Below are 27994 nucleotides of genomic sequence, written 5' to 3' on the forward strand. Positions count from 1 at the left end.
TTTATTCAGTGTGTGCTCTGGGGATGCACAGGACACAGCATTATGGGGGGAGGACACAAATATTGGCCTTCAGGTCATTCTCCACTTCATCTGTTTAAGAAATCAAAGGATGCAACAACCAGAGAAGGACTGTATCTCCTAGTCCCTTCCACCGGTCTGCAAAGCTTGTCACATATTTAAGACACCTTACTGGGAATCCTCGGGTGAAGGGAGCAGAGACATGGGGGAATAAAACACACAGTGTCCCAGATAGCGAAAGTGGTCCTGCAACAAGTCCTGGAACCACTGGTAACCTCTAACATAATTTGTTTGGCTCTCTTGAGCTCAGATGGTACCAGCACACGTGATGACTTGTTTCTCCAGGACCAAGTTCCACCACACGCAAAATATATGTCAACTGGGATCTGTATCTAAATTCAAATACACTTAAGTTATGCAAAGAAGGAAGCCATGCAGAAGAAAGCTGTATGAAGGAGCCAGTAACTCCTCTTCAGCGCTGAAGGTTTTTCTTCTGTGCGTGCACACAGGTGCAGGCACACGCGTAAAATAAAGTCATGGCAATGGACTAACTGTGGAATGGGTACATGCAACAGACAGCAGAAGAGAGGAAGGAGGCAAGGGTTGCAGAGGTGTGAGGAGGAGAAATCTGGGTAGTACTGGCCATAGCTATACCAGAAACAGGAAGGAAATAGAAATCCTCTCCTGTGGACAAAAAAAAAAAAGAAAAAGAAGCCACTCTTTTCGGAAAGAAGAGAAGAGATGACACTTCTCAAAATTGAGACAAAAAGACACATTAGGAGGGGAAAAGGGCATTTTTGTTGGAAACTCATCCTGACAAACACCAAACCCAACCACCATGTCTCTTCTACAGACAAACACCAAAACCAACGACCATGTCTCATCGCCACTTGGGTTTCCAAGTCATTCTGCTTTCCCTGGGGACATGGTGTGGCGGGGCCTGCCAGCCACACAGGTGCGTGGGAGAGCTCATCACTTCCAGTTTGGAAATGGAACAGAAGCCCAGGCTGGCTGGGAAGAAAGGAGAAGGGTCCAAGGTCACCAGCATTATGGCAGACACCCTCCTGCCCTTGGGTCTCTCAGGAACGGGACCAAGTTCCCATGGGACTGCCAGCTGCCCCTGGCTCGTCGGGGCTGGAGCAGATAAGGCAGCATCAGAAGAGAGTGTGTCAACCTGAATTGTGCATGGTGTCTCCCAAGCCTACCAGGGTTGTGGAACAACCAACGCTGATGAAAGCCTTGGTGACTGGTGCAGGGACAGCTGAGAAAGACCATTCAAAGCAGAAGGCCCACCAGGATGACACTGGGTAGGAGGAAGAGTGAAAGCCCCAGGCAGGTACTGGGGGCTCCAGCCGTGGGCTGATCCATGCTTGTCTGGTCTGAGTTTGTCTCCGGTTCTTCAGTGTCCGGGGAACCTGCTGGCAGAAGAGAAGAAAACCTGGAGTTACTGCGGATGATCTGGACAAAAGAGAAACTCCCACTCATGCAGATCCAAGACACCACAAGGTGTGAGGCAGCGGTGCACCGATCCAGCGAAGGCATGACACAGCTGGTGAGTTAGTGGGGAGCAGGCTGTAAACAAAACCATGCTTCACAAACGAGACATCCAACCAGCCCCTTTCGGTGTTAGAGGAAAGAGTGAGGAAAAGGGTTGGTGCCACATATGAGAGGAGGATCCAGAGGACCAGTCTGATACTGGTTCCTCCCAAGCGCTCTCCATGCTGCTTGGGGATCACTGAACATCTGTGTGTCCATGCCAGGACAGACTCCACAATTACCTTACCTGAGAGGGAGGTCTGGAAAGCAGGGCTCTGCCCTTTTTTTTCTTTGGAAGATGATGTTAAGCGCAAGAAGGTAGGCTCTTCAGGGCTGAAAACCACTGACTTTGAGGGGGTTATGAGCTCAGCTTTATTGAAACCTAACTTGATCTCTGGAACAATTTGGCTGAGGGATGGAGGTGGACTGGAAAAGGCTGATTTCTCTTTCCCATCCTCTTTCTCACCTTTCTTTGTTTCTGGGACTGATTTGGGGCTGAAGGTTGTGCCCATGCTTCCTAATAAGGCTGGATCCTCTGTAGTTAAGGGGCTAACAGGCTCTCCAGTGTCTACCTCTACTTCTGGAGATACTGTGTAATCCACATCTAACGTGGGCTCAAAGGAAAGAGTTAGCCTAGTTGCCTCAGTAGGATTGGGTCTTTCTGTTTCAGTGGGTTCTGGCTTTGTGGTTGTGGCAGTTTTCGGTTGTGTCTTTGCTGTTGTGGTAGGTGCTGGTGTTGTAGTGGCAAGTTTTGGCTTTGCTGATGTTGCAGCAGCAGGTGTTGGCTTGGCTGTAGCGGTGGTAGATGTTGGTGTGGTGGGTGTTGGCTTGGCTGTAGCTGTGGCAGGTTTTGGCTTAGCCACAGTTGTGGTGGGTTTTGGTGTGGTGGGTGCTGGCTTGGCCGTAATGGTGGTTGTGGTGGGTTTTGGCTTGGCCATAGTTGTGGTGGGTTTTGGTGTGGTGGGTACTAGCTTGGCCGTTGTGGTGGTTGCAGTGTGTGTTGACTTGGTGGTAGTGGTAGTTGTGGTGCGTTTTGGTGTGGTGGGTGGTGGCTTGGCTGTAGTGGTGGTTGTGGTAAGTTTTGGTGTGGTGGGTGGTGGCTTGGCTGTAGTGGTGGTTGTGGTGGGTTTTGGTGTGGTGGGTGGTGGCTTGGCTTTAGTGGTGGTTGTGGTAAGTTTTGGTGTGGTGGGTGGTGGCTTGGCTGTAGTGGTGGTTGTGGTGGGTTTTGGTGTCGTGGTTTTTAGCATGGTGGGCTTTGGCCTGGCAGTACTAGTACTGGGTGCTGGCATGGTAGGTTTTGGTTTGGCCATGGCTGTGGTAGCTGCTGGTGTGGGTTTTAGCTTGGCTGGGGTTGTCGTTGGAAGTGTGGTGGCAGGTTTTGGCTTGGCTGTCATTGTGATGGGTGCTAGTGTTGCAGGTTTTGGCTTGGCTGTGGTTGGGAGCATGGCTGTAGGTGGTGGCTTGGCTGTGGTTGTGGTTGGGAGTGTGGTTGTGGGTGGCTTGGCTGTGGTTGTGGTTGGGAGTGTGGTTGTGGGTGGCTTGGCTGTGGTTGTGGTTGGGAGTGTGGTTGTGGGTGGCTTGGCTGTGGGTGGCTTGGCTGTGGTTGTGGTTGGGAGTGTGGTTGTGGGTGGTTTGGCTGTGGTTGGGAGCATGGTTGTGGGTGGTTTGGCTGTGGTTATGGTCGGGAGCATGGTTATGGGTGGTGGCTTGGCTGTGGTTGTGGTCGGGAGTGTGGTTGTGGGTGGTTTGGCTGTGGTTGGGAGCATGGTTGTGGGTGGTTTGGCTGTGGTTGTGGTCGGGAGCATGGTTGTGGGTGTTGGTTTGGCTGTGGTTGTGGTCAGGAGTGTGGTTGTGGGTGGTTTGGCTGTGGTTGGGAGCATGGTTGTAGGTGGTTTGGCTGTGGTTGTGGTCGGGAGCGTGGTTGTGGGTGGTGGCTTGGCTGTGGTTGGGAGTATGGTTGTGGGTTTTGGCTTGGCTGTGGCTGTGGTTGGGAGTGTGGTTGTGAGTGTGGTTGTGGGTTTTGGCTGGGCTGTGGCTGTGGTTGGGAGTGTGGTTGTGGTTGGGAGCATGGTTGTGGGTGGTGGCTTGGCTGTGGTTGTGGTTGGAAGTGTGGTTGTGGGTCTTGGCTTGGCTGTGGTGGGCACTGGTGTTGTGGGTTCTGGTTTGGCTGTAGTTTTGGTGGGCGCTGGTGTTGTGGGTTCTGGTTTGGCTGTGGTTTTGGCGGGCACTGGTGTTGTGGGTTCTGGTTTGGCTGTGGTTGTGGTTTTTGGCATGGTTGTGGTTGGGGTGGATGGGCTTGCCTTTGTTGTCACAGGGGCTGGAGTGGTCTCTTCTACAGTGGGTTCTGGTAAGAGACGAAAAGTGCCATGGGTTAGGGCTTGGGTAGCTGACCTCAATAGATCCCCTGCATTGAGCAGGGCCAGCAGAAATCAGCTGGGGGGTGAAGCAGCAGCTGACCCCTTTCAGGTCACTCTGGGCCATCCCCCACTCTGGGGTTCCCAACCTGGAGACATCTCATCTCCCTCACACCACCTCCTGCCCCTTGGGATTGGGGCATCCTCATGGGGCAACAATTGCTGGCTAAGGGGGTATGAAGTCCTTGTCCGATCCTCCTCATCTTGAGGCAGCTGACCTGTGTTAGGGGCTGCCATTGCACCTGATGTCTCATGGTCCAGCCCTGGAACTGCTGGTCCAGGGCTTCCTGATAGCTCCAGGAGGGTTCAGAGCTTGGACCCCAACCCAGGGGTCTGAGTCCCAATAGCCCGTCAAGGAACATGCGCCGCTTTGCTTCACTTACCACACAAGGAGTTGACACAGACTCTGCCCTCGGGACACTGCGAACAGGAGGGTCCTTCCTTGTATGGCTTTCGGCCTTTCATATTACCCCTGGAAGCAGAAGACGCCAAGAAAAACAAGGCGTGAGGAGAGGGGGAGACACCCATCCCAAAGAGGGGGTCTGATTCAACTGGAATATCCCAGCCAAGGCAAAACTCAGCATTAATGTAAAAAACAGGTCTTGGTCTCCTGCCACAGACTGTCAGTGCCGTTTACTCAACGGCCTGACCGCAAGGCTGCTAAAACCAGAGGAGACAGCTCCATGGACCAGATCCGTCACCACCCCTTAGAATAGAGCAGTCAATGGGCATTTGGATATGTAATTTTCTCTCTCTTCTGCTCAAGACCCCTATAAATGTCTGCAGTGACCAGTCACTCTTGTTGGTCTCACCAGCTCCAAGCGAGTAGTCCCCAAGGCTAGTCCCAGGGCTTTGCAAGTGAGCACACACCTCTCCTCACATGTCCAACCCTTCCTGCTGGTGCAGATGTGCTTCTCCACCCCAGGCAACTGCTGCTGCCGTTGGGGAAGAACCAGGCACAGAGCAGGGAGCTGCCATTCGTAGCCTCAGCTACTGCGACATCAGCCTTGGGCAGCTCTCACGGGGGAGGTCCCTCCCCGGGTCTGTGCCAGGAGCTGAACCAGACCTCAGCAGTCGCAATCATGGGCAAGGATCACCAGACAACCCTTCCTTCCTTTGTGACCAACCCAAGATAACAAAGGCCTTTCTTGGAATCGCTCTGCTGTTATTTCTGAACAAGACCAAATCCTGCTCTGCTATAGGGACCGAAGGAAGGACGTTTCCAGCACAGAAACCCCATCAAGATGCACCAAGCCATGCAAGACATGGGACTTACGGTGGGTAATAGTTGCAAACAAGCAGGTACATGTCCTCTGTTTCGATTCCTTCAATCTTCTCGCAAAACTTTGCCCCACAACCGATCTGATGCGTGCTTGCCCAGACCACCTAAGGCAAAGACCAGGGCTGAAAGTGAGACGACAGGGGGAAGGCAGATGCCCAGATTCCATATCCCCACGTTGCTTTAGCATTCAGGATGCTGCCCCTTGCCCCTGTCTGGGCCACCTTCCCAGCCTAGGGGTGCAGCCCACATATCCAAGTGCCACAGCTTTCCTCCCATATAGTCTATACAGGTAGAGCATCACCATCTCTGCTTTGGTCCTGGAACCCTTCATCCATTCATCCTCATATTTACCACCACCATCTCTGCTCCTCCTTGCTCCCACCCAAGCTATGAAGAAGAAACACTCAGTCCTCCTATCTCTGGCTAAGACAAGCTGGCACCCAGCTCTGCTGAGTAGCCAAACAGGGCTGCAGAGCTTGTTTAAGAAAGGTCTTCTCCAAAAGGCTGGTACCATGCCCAGGTCCTCTGTATCATTGTGATTCCTACCTGGTTCCCCATCCCTTTGCAAATACTTTGGGAGGAGCTGGGGCTCTGGTACAGCTCCTTTCTCTACAGCCCCATCCCTCCACCCCAGCAGCCTGGTACCTGGGTGTAATGGCCACACATCTGGCCAGGCACACATGTGGAAGTTGTCAAGTTGTAGTATTTCTCCTCCCCATTCCAGTCTTCCACGGCGAATTCTAGGTCCAGAGTTGGGGCCATAGCGAAGAGGTTTTCCCCCCGTCGGCCCCTGTCCTTGTTGTGGTCCCAGATGCACTTCTCTGCGTAGGCTTGAGCAAAGGCCTCCAGCTCTGCGTCCCAGCTCTGAAAGGAGCTCGGCGTCAGCATACAGAGAGGGACACTGGGCTCTCTGATGTACACAAGCACACATACCGAGGAACCCTGAGCTCTCTGGCCATAATTTCTCCATTCATGAGTAAAATTCAAATCCCTATTCAACAAAGTCCTCAGAAGAGGGGAGCTCCACAGCAAGTCCCAGCACAAACCAGACCTTAGCTTATAGGTCAAACAGGGGAAGGTCGGTGCATCAGCACAACTCTCACAACCTTGCCCGGAGCATTTCTAACATCATCATGGAGCGTCCTCAACTCAGTGTGGAGAAAACGTGAAGTTGGATGGAGGAAGGGAGGAAACTCACCCAGGGTCACACAGAAGGGGGCCTGGGGACATCCCTCTTTGACCAGGGTGGGGATGAGAGGAGAGCGGGACACATCTCCCCCAGCAGCTGCACAGAGCCTGGAAGCACACGCTCCTGGGAAACCTCATCTGTTCGCCTGGATCTGAGACGCAGCCGGCCGGCTGCCTGCCAAAAGCCCCCTCCAGAGCAGCAGCGGCCCTGCCGCCAGCTGAGCCCACCGGCCCACGGTCCCCCACCAGCCACATTGATATGCAGGAGGAGGAGGAGGAGAGGTTTTCTTGCAGGAGGCATACAAGGAATCCTGCACCGCAGCTGTTTGGACCGTCCTTGCGCCATTTGATGGAGACAGCAGCTTTGCTTCTGCAGCAGGCTGGAAGGCAGCCCAGCAAATAGCGGGTCCTAAGGGGGGACCTACCCGGCTGGAGCCAGGGCTGGATCTGAAGGGGGACCTGATGCAGGGCATGTCACCGTTGGGGTGTCGAGGGGATGTGGACGGGCCCCTGAGCGGCAGCACTGAGGGACTGGGGGGAAGGAAACACTGAAATAGCTGGTTGACCTCCCACCATGGCCCCAAGCCAGGCTGAGAGCGACGGCTGGAAACCCAGTTTGGGGAGTGCACACTCCTCTCCCTCTGGCACGGAGCTGGGCTCTATAAAAAGGGACTTGCACCTGCAGGATTTGCCTCATTAAAAAAGAAAAGTGGCTTTAGGCTATGTATCCCCCCCATCACCTAACTATTTCCACAGCAACCAGATCCGTATCCCAAACAGAAGCGTGGGGTGACCTCAGGCAGGCACGCTGCCACGGCAGCAGGTGAACTCCGAGACAAGGACAGCCCAAGCAAACGTCCCAGGAGGGAGGCAAGGACAGAGCTCTCATGGAAAAGGGCTGCTGTAAGCTAAACATTTGTTGTGCTTCAACAAAAAAAAGCCTTTGGCTCTGGACTGCAAGCAGGTCCTGTACGTTTAAGCAGAAATAGAGCAACTCTGCAAAGAGGAGTATCTCAAAGCACACAATCTGCAATCAAAGCTTCAGCTGGGAACAGCAGTCACTGGTTCAGAATTGCTGCTGACTTAAGGACCCTGCGAGACTGTTTCCCTCAGGCTTTCTCTAAGACTTTGGCTCCAAAGCCCTTATTCTATGAATTTTCTGTGTCTTGCTCTGGTGGGTGTCTGTGGGATCATGGTGCTTAGGGTTCCGGCTCTGTCCCCTTTGAGTCTGAAGTCACTAGTCAGACCTCCTATACCTGAACATAGCTTTTTGTCTCATTTGCCCAGTAAGCTCCCATTTATCATCCCACAAAGGTTTAATTCAGTGTGGGCAACTTTTGGGCCAGACAGAGAAGTCTCCTCCAAGCACATTGTGACCAAAAGAGGAAAGCACTCCAACTATCCATGATAAACAGTTGTCCTCCTCCTCCAAGCACGTTGCAAACAGTGAGAAAAATCGCATGTGGTGCAACATAAAATGTGATAGCCAAATTTTAATCAAATCAAGGGTCTAAATAAAACAAAAAGCAGCACCAGCTCAAGAGCTTTTTTTTGCTCCCAATGCAGCCACATGTGACAGTGGGCACTTGACTCAGTTTCCCCACACAAAATGGGGGATCCCTCACCCCCAGGACAGCCATACACAAGTCATGGTGGGGATTAGCAGAGCAATGGAAAGCCCAAATAACTGAATGACCTGGTGGACATGTTTGAAGTCGACATTCCCTCCTACAGATAAAAGCCTATTCACCTGCAAAGGCAAATAAAATGCACCCGGCGGATGCCCCACACAGCAGGATTCCGCCTCCAGCCTGGGGCACTTGCTCATGGCAATGTCTCACCTGCCTTTCCTCCCCATCACAAGGAGCTCCAGCGGGCCCTCATGTCAGTGAGAGCTGCATCGCTCTCACGCAGAGCATCAGGGGACTCAGATCACACTTAGGAACTTACAGAAACGATCAAAGACAACTCTCAGTGAAAGAAAACTCATCTCTTTAGAGGCAATTTAGGGAACCCCTCCGTTGATACCTAGTTGAAGCCCTACACAAGAATTGCTCTGCCTCCCCTAAAGAAAACCCCTATCCCTCCTAGCATTAAGATCGAGGCTTGCACTACACAAACACCCTGACATACCCCTGCAATCAAAGCCACTTACCATCTTCAGCATATCCATAGCAGGAGGAGAGACCTGGGAGCGGTATTTATTATGCTCATCCAAGATTATCTTCTTTTCTTCATCAGTCAGGGACCAGCTCAGCTCCAGTGCTGTGAGCAACAGGAAAACAGGAGGAAGACCTGAGCTCAGCATCATGCAGCCAGCTTCTGCTCTTAGCAGCCCACGGCTCTGGCAGTCAGATTTAAAGCACCTCCCAAAAGCAAGGAACACCCAACAGCTTGAAGATTGGGGAGGAAATGTATTTCTTTATTAGAGAAGAGTTTTGGAGCCACGCGGTACACGCCCATCTCACATATCGGCCTTGATGGAGAAGCAGCAATACGGCTGGTGCCAACGAGCATGCAGGGTCCACTCCCCAAGACAGACCCTGTGCCTGAATCGTAATCCCTGGATTGACATTTTCATCCAAGTCTCTGCTGCTCCAAACCTCAGACATCCCCTTAACCCTCAAGTTATGGGTCCTCTCTTCTACCTCCCGTCCCTTTGCTCCTAAACTATAAAAATAATCCCTAAGCAACCAGCAAAGCCCTGTTTTACAGAAAGGGCTGTCCCTGGAACGCAGCTGTGTCTAGAAACGAAGGCAACAAGATGCAAGTGCTGAGAACAGTCTGCAGCATAGCAACTTCCCAGCCAGGAGTCAGAGCCCACCTCGTCCAGCCTTGTGCCTGTGCACTGGCTGTGTTGGGGGGAAAGCAGTGTGCAGCTGAGGAATGGCCCCCCCAGGGCTCCCCCAGCCTGCTGAGGGGGTGGTCATGGTGTAAGCAGAGGGTTGATACCCCTTCCCTGTGCCATCAGGAGAAGGGTGAGCAGGAGAGGAAGAACTGAAAGACTATAGAACTGAAATTGCCCCCAAAAGGGGAGTTGACTATAGCTGCCTTCAGGGCTGGCTGGAATAACCAGCCACGAGCTCTGCAGGGACAGGCTGTGCTCTGTCCCCAGGCAGACACCTGGGGGGGATCAACATCAGGTGTCCCGAATCGCACCGCCACAGAGACAGTCTGGCAGAGACCCTCCAGCCTGCCTCCAGCCTCTTCCTCCCATCTGTGATTGTGCAACCACCCCGGCTCTGCTCCAGGAGCTGCCTTTGGGGATCACAGGCTATTAGAAAGGATCAGCGGGTGGGCAGCTCTGGCTAGCAGAGCCAAGTTAATCACACGCTGTTGGCTCTGCCTCCCCCCTCTCCCTTCCTGGCTCCCCAGGCAATGCTTTGCCATTTGCCCTTCTGCTTTGGACCACACTGATCACCTCTCACCACAATAGCTCTCATACTGCCCCTGCAAATCTCTTACCTCTGCATATTACCTTCTCCTTCATCAGGTCCAGGGTCTACCGCGCTCTCCATAGTCCAAAAATTTCTGTAAGCAGGGTCTGAGGCTAACCTCTCAACAGGCTATCTTCAACTCATCTGATCAAACCAGAGGTTCCCATTTATTGATTACGTGAACTGCAGGACAGGAATCTGGGTCAAGGCAAACCCATCTCCACCATGAGACACCTCAAAAGCTCTGCTGCTGCATCTCCAGAGACCTGGAGAAACAACTAGAAAGGATCAACACTGGCTCCAGCTCCTGTGGGCCAGCTTGCTGGGGCCTGGCTTACAAGGAGCAAGGCAGCACTGAGAAGACCCCAACGTGCATACTGGTCTCTGCAAACATGATGGGCCAAGTTCCATGTAGCCCCCGGCACTAGAACATCCTGACTAAGCCTTGCAGGAGATAGCGGAGCAACAAGTATTAAGGAAAATGGGACACACAGGGCTCCTGGGGGAAGAGAAAACAGCCCTAGAGGAGTCACCCTCAGGGCACATGGCTCATGGGGAAATGTGAGTAACAGCTGATGCATTTGGCAAAGTCAGGCAGGGCTGCTGGCAAAGGGGGTGCAGGGCCATTTCTCAACTCCCCAACCTGCCCCAGCAGCTCTTTCTGGAGCCAACGGCTGAAGCATCAAGATTAACACCACAAGGTCCAAGCCCCACCCTGGAGCTGACAAGCTCATGTCCAGCCGGCATTAGGTAAGCACATGAGGAATGCAGCTTTACTTCTGCTCACTCAGGGAACAGCCTGTCCAGCGCATCCCCAGGGAGCCAGCAGCCTCAGCACAGGAGACAGGAGCTGCACGCCAACACCTGATGGGGTGTGCAGGGTCTGGCTTGAGGCCGGTGGGCTCCAGGAAGGCACAACTCTGCGCTGCAGAAGCAACCAAGCCTGGTTTTCTACTGACTCACATTTTGAGGGTCTTCAGCGTGGCTTCTCTGGTGTCTAACAAGGCTAATGCGTTGTCTGGGTAGTAGCGGGATCTTTTTCTCCTCTGCTGGCCTGTTTTATGAACGCTGGAGGAGCTTATCATCTTCTACCCCTCAAAGGTTAGCTGAAATAAGCTGAATTGTGAAGGAAGGACAGTTTGTTATCGGGAAGAAAGGAACGCAGAGCTGTTGCATCAACTTTTTTTAGGGAACCAGGCTAAAACTGTCAAAACATTTTCCAAAGTGTTTTGTTTGACATTTTCCAAACAAAAGCATTCTGACTTTTCACTTAAAATGACACTTCCACTTAGAAAAAGGGTTAAATAACCCCTCAATGGCTGACATGCAACATGACAAGAAAATAAATCAGGAAAAGGGGAAAAGGTGCATTAACACTTGTATTTAATTGCAAAAAGTAAAAACTTTTTTATTATTCTTACATACAAATCTAATTTATTTACACACTTTACAGGCTTTTTCCAAGTATTTACAAAGTTTGCAATATATTAAATTATGACCATCCATAAAATTCTGCATTAAGTGCATATTTACATTCTTTTTTTTTGTCCACCACTGAATTTATAGTGTTCAGCATTGAAACAGTCTTTATGCATATATAGCTTTACTTCCCAGCACCCCTGAGCCTCTATAACATGCCTCTCCTCCCCACAGACAAAGAGATAATGCTAAAAATAAAATCACCTGTCATTTGTTTGAATCTCCAAAGCAATGGGGAAGACCAGCATCTCCCTTGTTTAACTCAGCAGGACAGTAAATCTATCCTTTATAAGGAGGAGTTGCCTGAAGAGGAGAATATGTAGTTCTACATATAAAATTTATGAAGAGGAGAAAGTTTGGTTTGTCGGAAGCAAAAGCTCTTTGTGCACCCACTGCAAGGCCTACCGAAATGGCCTCACCCCAGAAAACGTTCGGTTCTCTTGGGGACCACAGGGCTAAATGTAGACCACTAAGCCTGGGATTGGGCAGATCCTGCTAACTTCCCTCCCTGGAGCAGCGTTTCCAATGTGCACATGGGGGTTCAAAGGCAGGAGGATCACCTTTCTGAGATGCTGGCGTTCATAGAGCTCACATCTTGAGTAACAAGATGCTCTCCTGCTCCCCACCTCGTCTTGCTCAGGGTGTTCCCACGCTGCATGTGGGAAATCCTGTGAAAGGGCATGCAAGGCTTGCTGCTAGAAATCTGGGGAAGCCAGCCATGAGAGAAGGGAGGTGCTTTGATCCAGCCCAGTAAAACCAGCTTTCCTGCCAGACCATTACAAGACAGCTAGTGAGAGAAGCTAAAGGCCCGAGACTCTGGGGAAATCCAACCCTGGAAAGCTCTCCAGGGCATTGCAAAGGGAGTTTGAGGCTGGGAGCTGTAGAGCTGCCTCAGGGAATCGTGTGTGCAATGCCAGTGGGGAGCCAAAAAAAAAAAAAAAAAAGAAAGAAAAGAATCAATAGAAACAGGCAGCTTGGCTCCCTTAGGGGATGCCGATTTCCTGGTACTTAAGTAAATAATAATACTCCTTTCTCCTCCTTTCAGTTACCCTGAGTTCAGGGCTGACTGAGAGCAATGGTCAACAACCCCTGCCTTTTGGAAACCAGCTTTGAACCATGATCTCTTGCCCAGCTGACGGGTGACAGCCCATCTTTCTAGCCTGACAAGTAGAAAGATGACCCCTCTGCATCTCTGCCCACTGGGCACCTGGGTAGCACCAATTTCTGTGCCTCACTAGTGTGATTTCAGAGCAGCTTTGCAGCCTCCGAGTCATTGGGTGAGTGGGAGTCCATCTCCCAGCTCACAGGCAAAGAGCTCTGAAGCATGCAAATAGTTTTTAAAATAAATGAGATGCATGCATTGATGAGGCACCCCTCTGAGCTGGCCAGGGCGGGGAGTGGGAGACTGTGAACCAGCACATACCCTTGGATATGCACAAGTGCCAAAGTGAAGCTAGAGGCGAGGAAAAGCATGATGGGGGACACACACTCTGCAAGTCATCCGATCAGGTCTGTTGCCACGATGCCCCAATAGCTGAGAAAATAGCCACGCTGCCCCCAGTTCAGCCTCAGCAGATCACTAGGAGCTACCAGACTCTCTAGGGAAGTCGCAGCCTTTGCAAAGGTTCTGTGAATCCAGAGCCCCAGATGAGGAAGATGACCAGGATGCGCTTGCAGCCATTTGGCCAAGGCATCAACACCTCCTTTTGGCCATCTTAGTTTTGCCATTTTGGCCTCATGTCCGAGTCTTCCATCCTGGCTCCTTGCCCGTGTTGTGATGCAGAAGGCGTTAGCACTGCTTCTCTGGCAGCGGAAGACAGGAGCTGCTCTAGAAGCTGTGCTACAGGCCGGGGCTCCGCACTCAACAGCGGCTAGGGCCAAAATCAGCTCTTTATCAGCCGGAGAATTGCCCTCCTGTTTTAGTTTAGCAGCTAATTCCTTACAGCTTTTGGAAGAGGAAGAGAAAATATATTGGAAGTTTAAAAACAAATGATGTAAACTCCAAAGGGAGCAAGGTTGGGACATATGCAATGTATCGCCTAGACACAGATCTGGAAACTTATGCAGAGACCATAAAGTGCACTTGGAAAGCTGATCTGCAGTCCAGATTCACCATCTTCTGTCCAACCAGCTGCAACTCTTTGAGGAGTGGAGAAGCAATACGTGAGAGCACTTTTGCTAAATAGGCACAAAGCTGCCCTAGAGCCTCCCCTTTCCCCCCAGTCTAAACAGCAACTGTAAACAGATCCATTTTCTCTGCTTCTTCCCAAAGGAGCCAGACAGCCACAATGGCTTAAGCGTGACTCACAAAATACAGGCATTTCACAGACACTTGAGAATTGTCTCTGCAGCTCTTTTACAAGTTACATTCAAGGACACTTAGAAGTAACAGCATCACCAAACCACCTGCAATCTCAACAATAATGGGTCCAGCAGGTTCTCTCCCCATGCATCTCTAACCAAATGCTTTACAGAAATGGATCAGGTACAAAACCAGTTAAGAGGTGAAGTAACCTTGTCAGCCTTTGCATTTGACTTGAGAAGCTGCCAAAGTGTAAATAGCAACAGTCACTAATGAGGACCTAATTCTGCCATCACCAAACTCCCAAATTTCCATGAACTAAGACTCAGGCTTTAAGAGGAGGGAGAGGGGTGGTGTGTGTGTCTTGGCATGTACAAGATTGCATGTAGTGTCACATGTGTAAAACACACCCCAAACATTAACAATACTAACAGAAGTCTTATTAATCCCATTCCCTTTAATATTTTGCTAGAAATTAGTCCTTTTCTGTCCTGAGAGAGTTAGGCTCTCCCCCTTTGGTTCTACTAGATCTGGTGGATGTTGGTCCAGTGTCAAGGGCCAGGCACACAGACTGACACAGGTGCTGGGGTCGTTCTTATTTGTTTACAGGAGAAAAACAAGGGTTATGCATAGAAATGTTTGTAGTGCCAAGGCCTTAGACTAAATTCTTTGGAGCAGGAACTGTCCTCTGCCTTATCCTTGTACAGGAGCTAGACGTGGTCATCCCACTTGGCAGCTTTTGTTAGACCCTAATAAGATTAGTACAATGTTTGCTCCCATTCTCCTGGTCTTGCTCAAAAACAAAGGCTGGACAGACATTTTTCCAATCTGTCATTTTACACGTACCTAAAATATTTACAGAGGAAAAGGCTCTCGCTCCTGAGAACAGAGTTAACTTGCTTTCAAACAAAACCCCTCCCAATTCCATATTAACAAATGTGAGAGTATGTCCTGAACCCCAGCCCTGGCCTATGAGTTCAGCCTGACACATCTGTAAATGATCTTCAACAGCAGGATCAGACCCAAAGGATCAGACTTGGAAGGGACCGCAGCATCCGCAGCCTGCAAACACTGAAACCGAGCCTCTCTCAGGGCATTGGATAAAGCAGTGCTCAAGCAACAGGAAGCATGCGAAGGCAGCTTGGAAAGGACTCAGGAAAAACCAACGTTCATTCTGAAGACAGAGTTCCAGTTCTGGAAGGAGTCAATGCAAAAAATGCCAGGGATGAGGAAGCTTTCAGGTGTTCCTGTAGGTACCCTGGGCCAAGAACACAGGCAGCACCTCTCAAAGCAAGGAGTATTTGAAAACTGTCGTGCAGCCCTGGTGTCTTAGGTGCATGATCAGAAGATGAAACTTGTACAGAGCTGCTCTGCACCGAGCCCCATCTCCATCCACAACTACTGCACTCTCAGCACCATCACCACTAAAACTTGCATTGGTACTTTTGTAGGAAAGGAGGTGGAGAAAAAAAGCACAGTTACTATTTGACTCACAACCTCCTGATAGAAAACCATAGAAGAGTGATCACAAGACACAAAGAAGAGGCCTGAACAGATTCTTTTGGTACAAGAACAATGCAGTGGGTGCGGGTCTCTGCCCTAGGCAGCAAGGCTCATCTCAGCCCTGGAGCACAGAGCCAAGACTGGCTTTGCAGGCCACGCTACTGAGGCACACAGCTATGTATGTGATGGAGAGATGGGGTGGAGTTGGGACACGTCACCAATTCATTCCCTTTATAGAGCTGGCCTGACAAGACAGGCTCAAAGCCTCCTCCTCAGGAGGAATGTACACAGAAATGTCACAAAACCCCTCCACTCCCAAACCCCCAGGAAGTTTCAGAAGTGCCATAATCCACAAAGGACACAAGGTGAATCTCATCCTGAGAAATCCCTCTGTTGCTCCTGGAAAAAACCCTTTGCTGCAAACCCAGGGCTTACCTGAGGGGACAGGGAAGGTCATAAATAGCTTGAGCTTCTCCCAAAATACATTTGAGGAAAGGCAAAGAATTACCTCAAGGGTCAGGAAAACAGTCATTTTTAAACACTGTAAACATGCAGGGTGGCAAAGCTGCCTGCCCCAGTTAGCCCAGCTCTATCTCTTTCAAGACGCTGCCTTGGCTTCAAAGCTGAAAGTCTTCTTGTCCTGGAAACAGCTGTTTTCCTACCCCACCGTCCTTAGCTAGCAGCTCCATCGCAAACAACCGCTGGCTCTGTCCCTTTGGCCATGAAGCTCATCATCCAGTAATCTGCGCTGACATAACCTTTGGAAGATGCAATGAAGAGGCCATATTAGATGAATCCATACTTAATGACTGCTCACATTTCCCACGAAGTGATGTTGGTATGCAGAAGTTCTTTGGAAAGACCCTGCCCTCAATGACAGGCTGTGTTTGTAACACCCAGCAGAGCATTGTGTCTTGTGTAGCCCATACTGCTCAGTTTTTATACTGAGCATCTCATGGTATCCTGTTTGTGTTCAGGCCACAAACTCCCAGTCCAGAATGATCACTCCTCTCTATTGCGACAAGCAGGCACACACCAGTTTGGAGGTGGTAATGGCACACACCACCTTCTCAGGTGTCAGACAGAAAAGACCCAGCTGGAAGCAGTCTCCTGACCCCAAGGGATCTCCCAGGCCCTGCATGCCACAGCACCGGTACTCACCCAAATCTCCAGCTTCCAGCTCCACCTTGAACATCTCACAGTGTCCTCTGCACTTGTCCAGAGGTACAACAGTCAGGGTGAGCTGTCCGCTTCCAACAGCAAAGAGGCTGTGCAAACTGTAGCTCTAGGATGAGAGGAGAATATTTCAAAGCCTTGCTAGTTTTTCTTGAGTCTGTCTGATCAAACAAGGGGCAAGTCACTGCCCTGCAGCAAGGTGAGACAGCACAAACCATAGGTTTGCAGCTTCCCCCAGTTAGCAGTATATCATAGCTGAGGTCAGCTGCATGCAAGGGTTCTCCTCCTCCCCTCTTCTGTCCAAGGCAATGCAGGCCCTCCACACCCACAAAGCCCACAAGAAAACGGAGGAGGAGATCAGGCTAGAAGCCTGAATTGTCACTGTCTTCAGTGAAACGTCTCCATGGCCGGTATCTCAGAATGTGTGAGACTTACTGCCAAGAACAGCTCCTAAAAATGCAACTCTTAAATGAATTCTGCCCAACTGGGCACAAAAAGACCATCCCCTCACCAAACTACAGAGCAAGAGCAGGACATAAATGTGAAAGGAGCTGGGACACCCCATAGGCATCTCTTAACTGCTGAGGGAGATGGGTGCAGTGTATCACTTGCGCAAAAATGGACACAGCTTCTGGGTGGTACAGCAACCTTGAGGTGCCACATTACACAGGGATGGACAGAACGGATACAACCCTAAACCTTTCTTGTCAGAATTGTATCAGCTGAAAACATCCTGCAAATCCCCCAAAGACTTGGAGCTTCTGGAGGACAACTCAAAGATAGTGGATAATGTCTCTGGGGTGAATTTCTCACCTTATTCCCCAAATCTGGATGGCGGATGAGGAAGCAGCTCTCCAGGGACACTGTCTTGGGGAAGGACAGCAAAGAGGAAGTGGGGAAAAATTCCTGCAGAATCCGAGTTTTATTCACAGATTTGTTCCTAAACAAAACAACCCATATTAAAGAAATATCACCCAATGATAATGCTTGTATTTAAAAGGCTACTTCCAAGATCAAAACTCTTCACAAATGTTTATGCTTGATAAACAGCCTGCTGATAGACTACCGCCTAGGAGCTAGGAGCAAAATTCGACCTCTCAGCTTCTAAACCTGTGCTCCTTCATATCTTCCTTAGTACCTGCAGCAGGACCATGTAAACAGGGAACAAAGTTAATTTCCTTCCCCTCTTCCCTTAAAATAATCTGAGTCATTGATCAGATCCATTAATTACAAAAGATGCAGAGAGGTGGCATTATACACAACCATAACTGAAACCACATGGCAAGGCAGTGGGGAATCTAAGTCTATTCTCTAGGCCAGGGAATGTAACTGGAAAAGGCAGGGTGGGGCTTGTTATTTTTACATCTCTGTCTAGTGGCTTGACATGACTAATACTTCTGTACCCTGATCATCTGTCTACCAGCACTGGGGTCAAAAGATCCCATCTAAGCATTAGCCAAAGCACAGACTTCACCATGCCCTTCCCCAAGTCTGCTTGGACACTGCTCCTTTGCTCATACGAACATGCCAGGGAGCCTGCTCCACACCAGGTAGCACCTTCCGACGTTACTTGTCACTCTTCTCCACATGAAAAGACTTGGCTAACACACTGGGTTGCTCTTCAACCTTAGAGAGCTCTGAATTGTTCAAATGTCTTGTAGCCATGCTAAAGGCTTTAGTGCAGTTAACAGAGGGCCAGGATCAGCGTAGGACATTTTTCCTGCATGAGAGCAGACACAAATTGCAGGATCCCTTAGCTTTCTGTTAATTCTCAGTGTTTTGCAAAAGTCATGGCACCTCTTCTCAGTCAACACTAATGGTGGAGGCTTTCCACTGAGCAGACAGAGGCGATTAGAAATGTAAACCAGTTGCCTCAGGTGATCAGACCACAGCCCAGATAATTAACGTATGGCCTGAAGAACAGGACTGAGCAATCATTGGGATATTTTTGTCTTGTAAGGGGAGCAATGTGTCCCAGCCACAACACTCCATATTTAGTGCAAAAGTCTTCTGCTTAGATCAAATCAGTGCCAGCAGGCAGAGAGAAACCTGTAACCTACTCCTGTTCCCCTTCCCTCCAGTTAAAGTGCAACTTACAAGCTCCTAGTAATTCACATCAGCAAAAAGCCTGGGCACCCCTGCAGAAAGGATGTATACATCTATCACATGTTTTGGTTTTGACTCACCAGGGAAAGAAAAATGGGCAGCTCCACAATTCAGCTGAATTTTCTTCTATTATAACCTCTGCCAGGTCTGGATCCTGGGACTGAAAATGCTTCAGTTCTTCATAGGAGAGATGCTGCCCTGTCTTAAACAACACAAAACAAAGATAAAAGCTGTGCACCTGCAGTTCTTCCCCTCTCCTATTTCCATCCTACCAAAGAACATTCAAAAGTAACAGCCACCTAGACTGCTAAGTTTGCAACCATAATTAGTCAGAGGAACAACTTTCTAAGGATGCAGTGAGCTCCTCAGCCCCTGACATCTTTAAACTGGGCCTCATTGTCTTCTTAGATATATTTTCTACCTCAGTAGTTTGAGTTTGTGTTGAAAATACTGGGCAGGGGTCTTTGGCTGGTGCTATTCAAGAGTTTGGACTAATTATCCAGCCTTACATATCCATGCATTACCTTGATTAGAAAAGGCTGAGACCTCTGGAGCTTTTCTGATAGTTCTCCAAAGTCTGTCACTATCTGAAGGCTTTTCACAGCAGAACAGACTGTGCAGTTTGCGGGAAGCATAGAAGTGTTCTGTCTGCAACCTGCTGCCCACCAGTCCTGGCATTCTTGGAAAGAAACAAGAGAAGCATGTTTAATAAGACCAAAAGCGAAACAGAAAGGAGATAGACTTGATGATAAACTCATTATCCCTAACATGAAACACTGAGATTTCTTACAGCTTCCGATGGCTGTAAGTTACTCAAAAAGAGCAAGCTTCACTGGGCCGGGAACTCATCACAGAACATTTCCAGCACAGGCTGAAGATTTTGGAGATACAGCTTGGGGCTGTGAGAAATGGGAGAGCTTTATGGAAATTCCGCTTCTCTGTATATATGAAGCGTACAGGCTAAGTCACCCTTTCATTATCAACAGAAGGATGGCAACCACCACACATAGTGCAATTAAATTGAAACAAGTCCACAAGCAAAAGATCAATCCAAACATGTTATCAAGGAGACACCCAGAAGACAAAAAAAAGATCCAGGTTTAAAAGAGTAACTCTAACATGGTTAGCACTGGTGCCATGAACCCTGCTAAGACATCTCTGAGATCACTACCCTTCCCTTCACCTCGGTGTTAATTAAGAAATACTCTGTCCTGGGCAAAGTTTGCCCAGTCTCTGATGTGCAGAAGATGCTGGGGAATGCAGGATTTCACAAAGATGCGCTGCTGCTGTTTTCATTCATCCCATGCATTGACTTGAAGATGAAATGGGGAGAAAAGTCCCAGCATAAGGAACCCCTGGACCACAGCTATATCCATTTTAAATGTCAGAAATCGTTGTTACACCACAATCATCTGAACTGGCCTATAGTGAACACTGCATATGTTTACATCTTCAAAAATTCAATTTTTTATGTGAAACCATTACTTGATGCCCATATCCTGCCTCTCTCCTCCAACTTAACAGCCCTCCCAGCACAAAAAAGTAAGTAAACATTAACAGAAAAGACATGTTGCACCACTGAGTGAACAGGACAAGAGCCAATAACGCTGAATGCCCCACGTATTTCTATGCTAAAGGATCTGCAGGAGCAGCCACCACACTAAAAGAACATGGGTCTAATTTTGTGACAGCCCTGGTTCTGCAGCCTTAATCCAACAGGGAGATGTTTAACTCAGGCAGTGGCAGCAAACCCACCCAAGCACCTCATCTATCAGGGTGGATTAGGAAAAACCCAAGGTCTGGGACACATCTCACATGAAACATCCAAAGATCTGTCCTCATGACAGGCCCACCTGTCCCATCCGGTGCCAGCACATGTCAAAACAGCTTATGTCTCCTGGACATTGCTGCAGGCCACCCACTTAGAAAACAGAGTGGATAGGAAAGGGGAGGAAGAAGGGACAGTAAAGCCTGTCTGAAAAATAAAGTTGGGAAACAAGGATGCACAGCAGCTTTTCAGGGTGAAAAAAAGACCACGCACACCCTGCTTGTTACTGCCATCATGGTTTCCAGCCACACTCATGCTCCTGCACATGGGTAATAACTGCTGAACAGCACTTAATAGGAAAGCTCGTTTTATTTTTCCCTCCAACACTGGCAACAGGCAATGAGGAATATTACAGAGGATTTAGGTTCATTGAGACATAACAACAAGGAGCAGACTGGGATTAATTTTGGTTTTTTCTTTCTGAATATTTCCAGTCAACTCCCAAATGCTGCATTTCCCACCCTACTGCTGGGATATGGACTAAAAGGGATGAGGATATAATCCCTAGTCTATCTGGAAGACACATCTACACTGCTTTCAGGGAAAGGGGTAAAAAAGCAAAACAAAGTGTAAAATCCTTATTGCAAGCAGAAGTCCCACTCCCATGAGAAACTGCTCCAACGTACTTTCCCTCCCTGCTCACAAGAGAAAAAAGAAAATCTTTGTTCCACTGCCTGTAGAAAGCTTCAATTTTACAACAACAAAAAAACTCAACTCACAAAAAACAGCTGGTCAGTGACAGGAAACAAAAGGCTGAAAGACCTCACCAGAGAAAAGGCAGTCGCCATGAACAGAACAAGAAAACATATCTTATGGTCTCTCATCATACAGGGAGTAGCAATACTATAATTTCCCTCTGGGCAAAACTTAGAAACCTCATCCCAGAGTGTTAAGCACAGTTGTCCCAAAATTTTCTCTCCGGGCTTAGGGCAGTACCCCACATAACAGGATGCTAATCAGCTTGACAGTATAGAGCTTGATTCCTCTTTTGAGTGAGGGTGGGATATTTGCATTCTCAACTGCTCAATTCAGGAGGTTATTTCTTTTCCCCATGAATAACCCAAGCGGAGCACAGTTGAGATGCATTTCAAATGCCGCAAGTGGGGTTGTGGGACTTTTTTTTTTTTTTTTGGTAATTAATCTTTTAGATTTATTGTTGAGGGTGTTAGTCTGTGCACCAGCATGTGTGTGACTGGCATGACAAGTACGGGCAGCAAGAAGCGCCTGCCCTTCCCAGGGAGGGAGGGAGAAGAGACCATGCACAGAGGAGAGGGCACGCAACTGCACACTGGGGACCACAGCAGGAGTTTTACTGAGGATGCTTGTTCTCTCTTTCGATTACCCTCCCTGCATTCCTTTTACATTATCACCCTGCCCAGACACCCTGGAGGATTATTTTGGTTTAAGTCGAGTCCGCTGTCTGTGTGCACGCACAGTCTGCTCAGAGATTGAAATGAAAGATGCACTCTTCATCCCCACTGCAACCGTCACATGCAGCTGTCACACGATTGTCCCATCCACTCACATTCAAATGTTAAAGTGCTGGGCTTGTGCAATTATCCCTGTGGAGTTTGAGTGCAGGAAAGCAGCTGTAGTATTGACACGTACAACTATCCATTATGTGACAGAAGCGTGGGCCAGTCCCAACTAACCTCTCCTCCACGCTTGTGCTTTCTCACCTCTCTTTGAGGAGCAGCCTTTAGTTTGTTAAGCAGAACCTCAGTTCCCCATCGGTCACATCCACCTAATATTTGCTCTAATGCTTTATGAGCTCTCCAGAACAAGAGCTGTCTTCTCCCTTGTGTCAGGATAGTTCCTAGCAGAGCCAGGGTTGGGAACTTCCAGCTGCTAACACTGGAGATAACAAGAGATGATAACTTTCCTTAAAGCATGTCTATGATTAATGCTAGAAGGAGTTTATGACTGTACTTTCCACTATGCAGAAAAATAATTTTCAACTTACAATCACTTTGAGTACTCCGCCCTTCTTGGCCATTTTCAGAGAGGATCTCCCAAGTTTTTTTGCTGTCCCCAGAACTACAGAGGGGTGTGTGCACACAACCCCAGAGATGCTGGGTGTGGACAATCAGATTGGAAGCTAAGAGGTTATTGAGAAGACCTGGCCCTGCTTCTGCCCGTTGCAGTGAAGCAATAAAACTTATGGAAACTTGCCCACATAGATCTGAGAGCAGGATCTCGGCAACAGCGCTGGTCTCTTTAGGGACCATATGGAGAGCGAAACAGTCTGCTGCTGCAGCAGGTTCAAAAGGAAGCCCATAGCAGGGGGACCTTTTGCTCCTGCAAGACACACAGAGCCAAGCCAAAGGCTGCTCCTGACCCTAACGAAGCGTTGAAAACGTAAAGCCTCCTGCATGTAGAACTGCAGGTGGTGAGGCAGCTTGCTGGGTCCCCACCAAGCTGGTTTACTCCCCAGCACTCAGGACTGCACGGCTGAAGAAATCTCCTGCAGGCAAGTGACAGGGAAGTCTGGTCCTGGGGAAGGGGGACTCCCCCAGGGCTTTGCAATCCCCCAGGTCTTCTGTCCTTATGGGTTATTGCTACCATCACCCACAATAACTAGAAGAAAGCTCCCCAGAGGGCTGTCTAATGCACGGAGCAGCTCCACAATCTGCAAAGGTTGGTTCCAAATCCCTGATTCCTCTGAGGATGACACTATTCCCCAGTCCTACCACATACCTCACTAGGGATCAGTGCTAGGAGTATTCAAGTAACTTCAGCAAGCCAAGGATGAACTCAAGGCTCTCAAGAAACACTGGCGGATGAACTCAGGGCTCTCAAGAAACACTGGCTTGTGCACTGAATATTCACAAGACATTTCTCTGTCCTTTCTTGTAGGTCCATTGTACAAGCCTGGCTGTTCCATCAACACCCACAACACTTTTGGACTGTCCCTCCCTTTTGATCCAATGTACCATCAAAACCTAAAAAAATACTTGTAATCAGGGTAGGTCAGCAGGTAAACCTCAGGGCTCTCAAAAAGCATGACCAACTCTACATTGGCCAATTCAAAGGTAAGCTCAGGATGGTGGTGGACTCACCCAGGCCCGACCCAGTGACTCATTTATGGCACTGCACTGACAGCCACAACCTTCTTGTTCCTACGTGCTAGATCCAACAATGAGAAGATGCTGATCTCCACTTTTACAATGGATCTCCACTTTTACAATGTCTCCCCACAGCTGCACGTTTGTAAAAGTCAGGGAATTTTTCAAGGTGGATCTGAAGAGATGCTTCAAAGGAAAGGATTAAGACCTCAGCCTACGCTCTGCTGTCTGTGACCACACTTTCCCTTCAGCCAAAGGGACCTTTACAGACATGCACCTGACAGCCCGTGGGATACTTACCTGCTCTGTTCGTTTTCATAGCAAAAGCCCAACTACAAGCTGATTCTTACGGCTGACGCAGGACAGAGCTTTTTAAGAGACATTCAATCCTACCTCTAAGATTCCCAGTGACAAACAGGCCACGAAATCCTCAGTGCTCTGATGTCTAATTACCTTCACCACAGAAGGGCTGCAGCTCTCCCTCCAGTTGGAAATATCTAGCTTCCAGATGCTGGGATTTTACAGTTTTCCTGGTTTCCATTATTTTAAGGACAGGAATTTGCAAACTCTAGCCCTTAACCTTAAAGCGAAGTTGCAGCTCATAGCCTACTGTTATTGCTTTGACAGCCAAAGAATATGCAGGCCAGGTTATTCTTGCTCCTGAGATATGACTAGCCACTTGCTGCGTTGGGACCACTGCAGATTTACAGATACTATACTCCTCAAGTAAACAGCTTGTTACTTGTCGTGCTATGTCATTGCAGCAGAATATGCTTATCACCACACCCCCCTTCCCAGATTTTATAGAAAGATGAAACAGTATTTTAAAAAATCAAAGCAATTTAGACATCAATTCATGATCACAATCTATGACATGAGTAAATGTCATTATTCTTACTTTACAGACGTAGAAATTAAGAGCTCTGTGTGGCACAGTTCAGAGGAGACATTCAGAGCACTTTGTTGCAAAAGCAACGTTTCCCAAGCTCCATCTTGCTGAAATTTTTCACTAGGCTAAAAATTAATTTGATCGCTTATGTTATGTCAAAGTCAGACTAAACTGATGGGTGCTTGAGTAAGTCAGACAGGAATCATAAGGAGTGCTTATTAATTACAGTGTGGAAGTCCTCCTTAAGGAATGCATTACAGCGGGGCTTTAAATATATAGAACAAAGAGGGTCCCTGTTCAGCACAAGATCCTCACCTCTTTCCCTTACTGCCCTTTTTTGTAGCTCTGTATGCCAGCAGCAGAAAGTACCTCCCAGTCCTGGTTCATAGCATTTTTAGGAACAGCTAGTAACAAAATAACAGCTACAAATAAACCCATGGAGAAACCCTTATTTTTGTTCTGGGTAAAGAGTCAACAACTCCAAGAACTACTCATTCATCTCGCTAATGTGTAACGGCTGGTCAAACAACGGAAGGATGATTAGTCAATCTCTAGCAAAGCACAAAAATTATTTTGATCCAACCAGACATTGTGAAATCAAGTCTGCTCAGCCTAGCCCAAGAGGAACTCACAGTCCACTGGGGCAAAAGAGCATTATTTCCAGGAGAAACCTGCACCTACCAATCTGGAAAACTGAAAGCAGAGACCAAGCTGTCAGGAAAGCCTCCAGTCCACTCCAGCCTGCACCTCTGGTTACGTGCCCTAGAAGACAGCTTGTGCTGCTCTGGCAGTATCTGTGTGAGCAATCTGGCTTGGAGGAACAGCACGCTTTTGAAACAAATCCCTCCCAGTTGCTGCCACTTGCCCGACAGTGGCTTCAGTTTGTAAAAGGTTTGACATATCCATGTCACTACTGCAAACAGGGCTCTGCTAGGCTGCTGAATACCTCTGCAACACGCCACATATGGCACACTCTTTCCAGGGAAATAAACCCAAAGCGAGAATTCACTTGGTCTGCAACTGAGGAAACAAGAAATTCTGGAGGCATCAAAATATAGAAGCAAAAGGAAGAGCTTTTCATGTTCCGGATTACCGCAATGATTTGGAGTTTGTTTACTGTCAGCAAATCCAAATAAACAGTCCACTGGCTGAATGGAGGCCCAAAGTAACACAGTATATGAAAACAGCTTGGCACCATCCTGCACTGCAAAGTCAGCCCTTTTTTTTCCCCCCTTTGAACAAGCCAACACACACATCTGTTGGTCACTCTCAGGTTATAAAAGGGTTGTTTATACACACACACACACAAAAGATCAGATAAACTGGCAGCTGTACAGCGATGGAGCCCTGCACAGTGCTGCAACCCACATCATGCTCACACCCACCACAAAATGCTCCAGCCCCTGGAGCAGGTGCATGAGAATATGCACAAACACAAAAGCAAGCCAGCTTGACTTTGCTTTGGGGAAAAAAAGTGAGATCCTTTGTGAGCAAGAGGAGAAGGCCATGCTGAAGGCAGCAAGAAGTTAGGAAACAGATCCTGCTTTACCTCCCAAGCAGCCTTGTTGTGCAACCCTTTCATTCAGAGTGGGCGCCCAGGTTGCTTTGGCTCACGCATCACTGAACCCAGCAGGTCAGATGCAGCCTGGGCTGCAAAACCCATGTGGAAAGGCTGGCTGAATACCTGGGTGCTTAGCCCACATTGCACTCAAAAAGCAGAAAGTCCACTCTCCCTCATTTAAGATGGGCATGCTGGATGCTCCCTTTCTGCACAGAGCTGCCCCAATGATAAACACACTTCAGGGCTACAGTAAGAGGGGAGGAGACGAGTGTGAGAAGTGGAGAGAAACATGTCTGTGGCTGGCCCATCACAGGCTGCCTGCAAAGGGTTAAGATCAGAAGGAAGCCAGGACCTGGCCAGCTGCCAAGGCAAGCCTCCAACTAAATTGAAGTTGGCCAGCCAAGAGGCAGAGGCTGCTGTCCTCTCCCAGTAACCCAGACTGCTGTGACCCATCCCCACATATAGCTCTCACAACCAGCAGGCCTTGGGACATGGCAGTGACAGGCCATTTGCAAGGTATTGCTTAAACACAGCTCCTCCAGCAGGGTTCCTCCAGTAGGGTTCCCTTCTCTAAAATAGATTATGTATAAAACCTATAAACATCATTCTAGCCCTACTGGTCTAGGCAAAAGGGAGTATTTAACACAAGGAGTCTTCTCCAAGCTGGGGGTAACTTGCACAGGATCCCTTTTCCAACACTGAGCTACATGGGTGCTTGTGTCTGATTTTAGGCGTGCTGAGCAGCTACTGATCCAGTTGATTTTGAACTCTGTAGGATGTACGTGGTCAGGACCGGGTCTCATTATTAGAAGCAAAGCTGGATTTTCCTTGAGGTCATTATAAACCCCTATCAGCACAACGTGCAAATTGTCATGTTGTTGGACGAGAGCCTGTTCGCCACTGACCAACCTGCTCTGCTGAGGTTTTTGAGCTGCAAGGACTGAACTTACCATGGACAGACACACAAGTTAACATGTGAGCAATTTAATGCTCTGCTCATCACGTTCATTGCTCTATGTGGCTAGCGGGGAACAGTTATCAACCAGCTGACATCAAAATTCATATTTAGACAGTAACAAAGCTAGAAGGATGTCACACAGTTGTGAAGGGAAGAACCACTGAAAAACAGATAGAGTGATCACCATTATGGTTTTAAAACTTTGGTTAAAAAAAAGAAGAAAAAAAAAGAAAAAACCCTTTTCATTTGGCTCCAATAACTACAGACTTAGCTCATTATATTACTTCCTAATGCTTGCAGGGGAGAGGGAAGTACTCATACCCCTACTTTGCAGCAGAGAAAACACAGAGTGTATAACTTGTCCATCCCAGCCTATGTCAGAGAAGACGAATCCAGATTACATAGGCCCTACTTTCTCCTTGGAATAGAACTAGAGACCCTTGAGTTAAGCCACATGCTCACCCAAAATCCACTGTGTTCCTTATAGCAGGTAGAGTCCAGAGGTCTGCAAACCCATCACCTCCCTCAGGGCTACATGAAGTGCTGATCTACCCGGCTAACAGCTGCACGCTGCAGCAGTGAGAGGTGTTTCCCCCAGCCTGGAGCAGGCAGTGTGACCCAGCACCGGGGCTTTCACAAGCTCTGTGTAAACATGAGCTCAGGAAGAGCAAATGCAAACCACATTTCCGCAGAACTTTTCCCCAGCCGAAGGGACCTTGGTTCCTAGCCCTGGGAAAACAGCTGAAAAAAAGGCACAGATGCCAAACCCAGGGGTCTAAGAGTCAGCTTTGTAGAAACAAAGGGTGGGAACATTAGTTTTAATATGGGAATTGATCCGGGGGAGAAAGCCGGCAAGCAACAGAGCAGAGACAGGCAAAAAGGAAATTTACTTTGGACCTAATCCTACAAACTTAACGCAAGAGAGCGCTTTGCAGACACTGCCTCCTCACCTCGGCCACTCAAAGGTCCACCCACAGCCACTGACAGACAGGCAGCCCTTGTCATCCCCAGCACAGCTCTTTGGGTGGAAGGGGTGAGGATGAAGGTGAGAGTGAAGGCAGGTCACCCTGAGCCAGAGGGAGAGGGGAGCCATATCCTGCACTCCTGCTCCTCCCAAAGCATCACCACCACTCTGGCATGGGGCTCTGGCTCTCAGGGAAAACCAGGCATCCAAGTTCCTCTTGTTCTGCAACACAAACCTGGCTGCTCAGCCCACATCTACCAGGGGACCGGGCTCCAACCTGCACTCCTG

General features: G+C 48.9%; 2 protein-coding genes across 7 annotated transcripts in view; both read right to left on the bottom strand.

Annotated features, from left to right (window-relative positions):
* On the bottom strand, positions 1-15674 carry PI16 (peptidase inhibitor 16). Of its 5 annotated transcripts, XM_049832602.1 has the most exons (10): positions 15595-15674; positions 11559-11657; positions 10839-10991; positions 9904-10141; positions 8594-8703; positions 5896-6114; positions 5245-5354; positions 4352-4440; positions 1802-3898; positions 1-1436 (listed from the first exon to the last, which is right to left on the bottom strand). In XM_049832602.1, the coding sequence occupies exons 4-10, from the start codon at positions 9926-9928 to the stop codon at positions 1294-1296; spliced, it is 2793 nt and encodes a 930-aa protein (XP_049688559.1). In that variant the 5' UTR covers positions 9929-10141; positions 10839-10991; positions 11559-11657; positions 15595-15674; the 3' UTR covers positions 1-1293. The 5 variants fall into 5 exon arrangements, with proteins under 5 accessions (XP_049688559.1, XP_049688558.1, XP_049688560.1 ...); XM_049832601.1 differs by lacking the exon at positions 15595-15674 and having other exon boundaries at positions 9904-10058; positions 11559-15507; XM_049832603.1 differs by lacking the exon at positions 15595-15674 and having other exon boundaries at positions 1-1433; positions 11559-15507.
* The window catches only part of C29H6orf89 (chromosome 29 C6orf89 homolog), a 21560-nt gene continuing 9194 nt past the window's right edge, over positions 15629-27994 (bottom strand). For both annotated transcript variants that reach the window (XM_049832665.1, XM_049832664.1), the window contains exons 4-8: positions 18966-19120; positions 18522-18643; positions 17149-17275; positions 16321-16444; positions 15629-15917 (exon numbers count right to left, since the gene is read on the bottom strand). In XM_049832665.1, coding sequence (XP_049688622.1) covers positions 15832-15917; positions 16321-16444; positions 17149-17275; positions 18522-18643; positions 18966-19120 — 614 coding nt within the window. In that variant the 3' untranslated portion in view covers positions 15629-15831. The remainder of the gene's footprint in view (positions 15918-16320; positions 16445-17148; positions 17276-18521; positions 18644-18965; positions 19121-27994) is intronic.

The sequence above is a fragment of the Accipiter gentilis genome, chromosome 29 (assembly GCF_929443795.1).
Source record: "Accipiter gentilis chromosome 29, bAccGen1.1, whole genome shotgun sequence".
NCBI classification, from domain to species: domain Eukaryota; kingdom Metazoa; phylum Chordata; class Aves; order Accipitriformes; family Accipitridae; genus Astur; species Astur gentilis.

Coding starts and splice junctions, on each gene's coding strand:
- PI16 (XM_049832602.1), bottom strand. CDS start 9,928: ATGAAGGAGAAGGTAATATGCAGAG. Junction 8,704..9,903: donor GGAGAAGGTAATATGCAGAG/GTAAGAGATTTG, acceptor TGTTGCTCACAG/CACTGGAGCTGAGCTGGTCC. Junction 4,441..5,244: donor GTTTGCAACTATTACCCACC/GTAAGTCCCATG, acceptor TTCTGCTTCCAG/GGGTAATATGAAAGGCCGAA.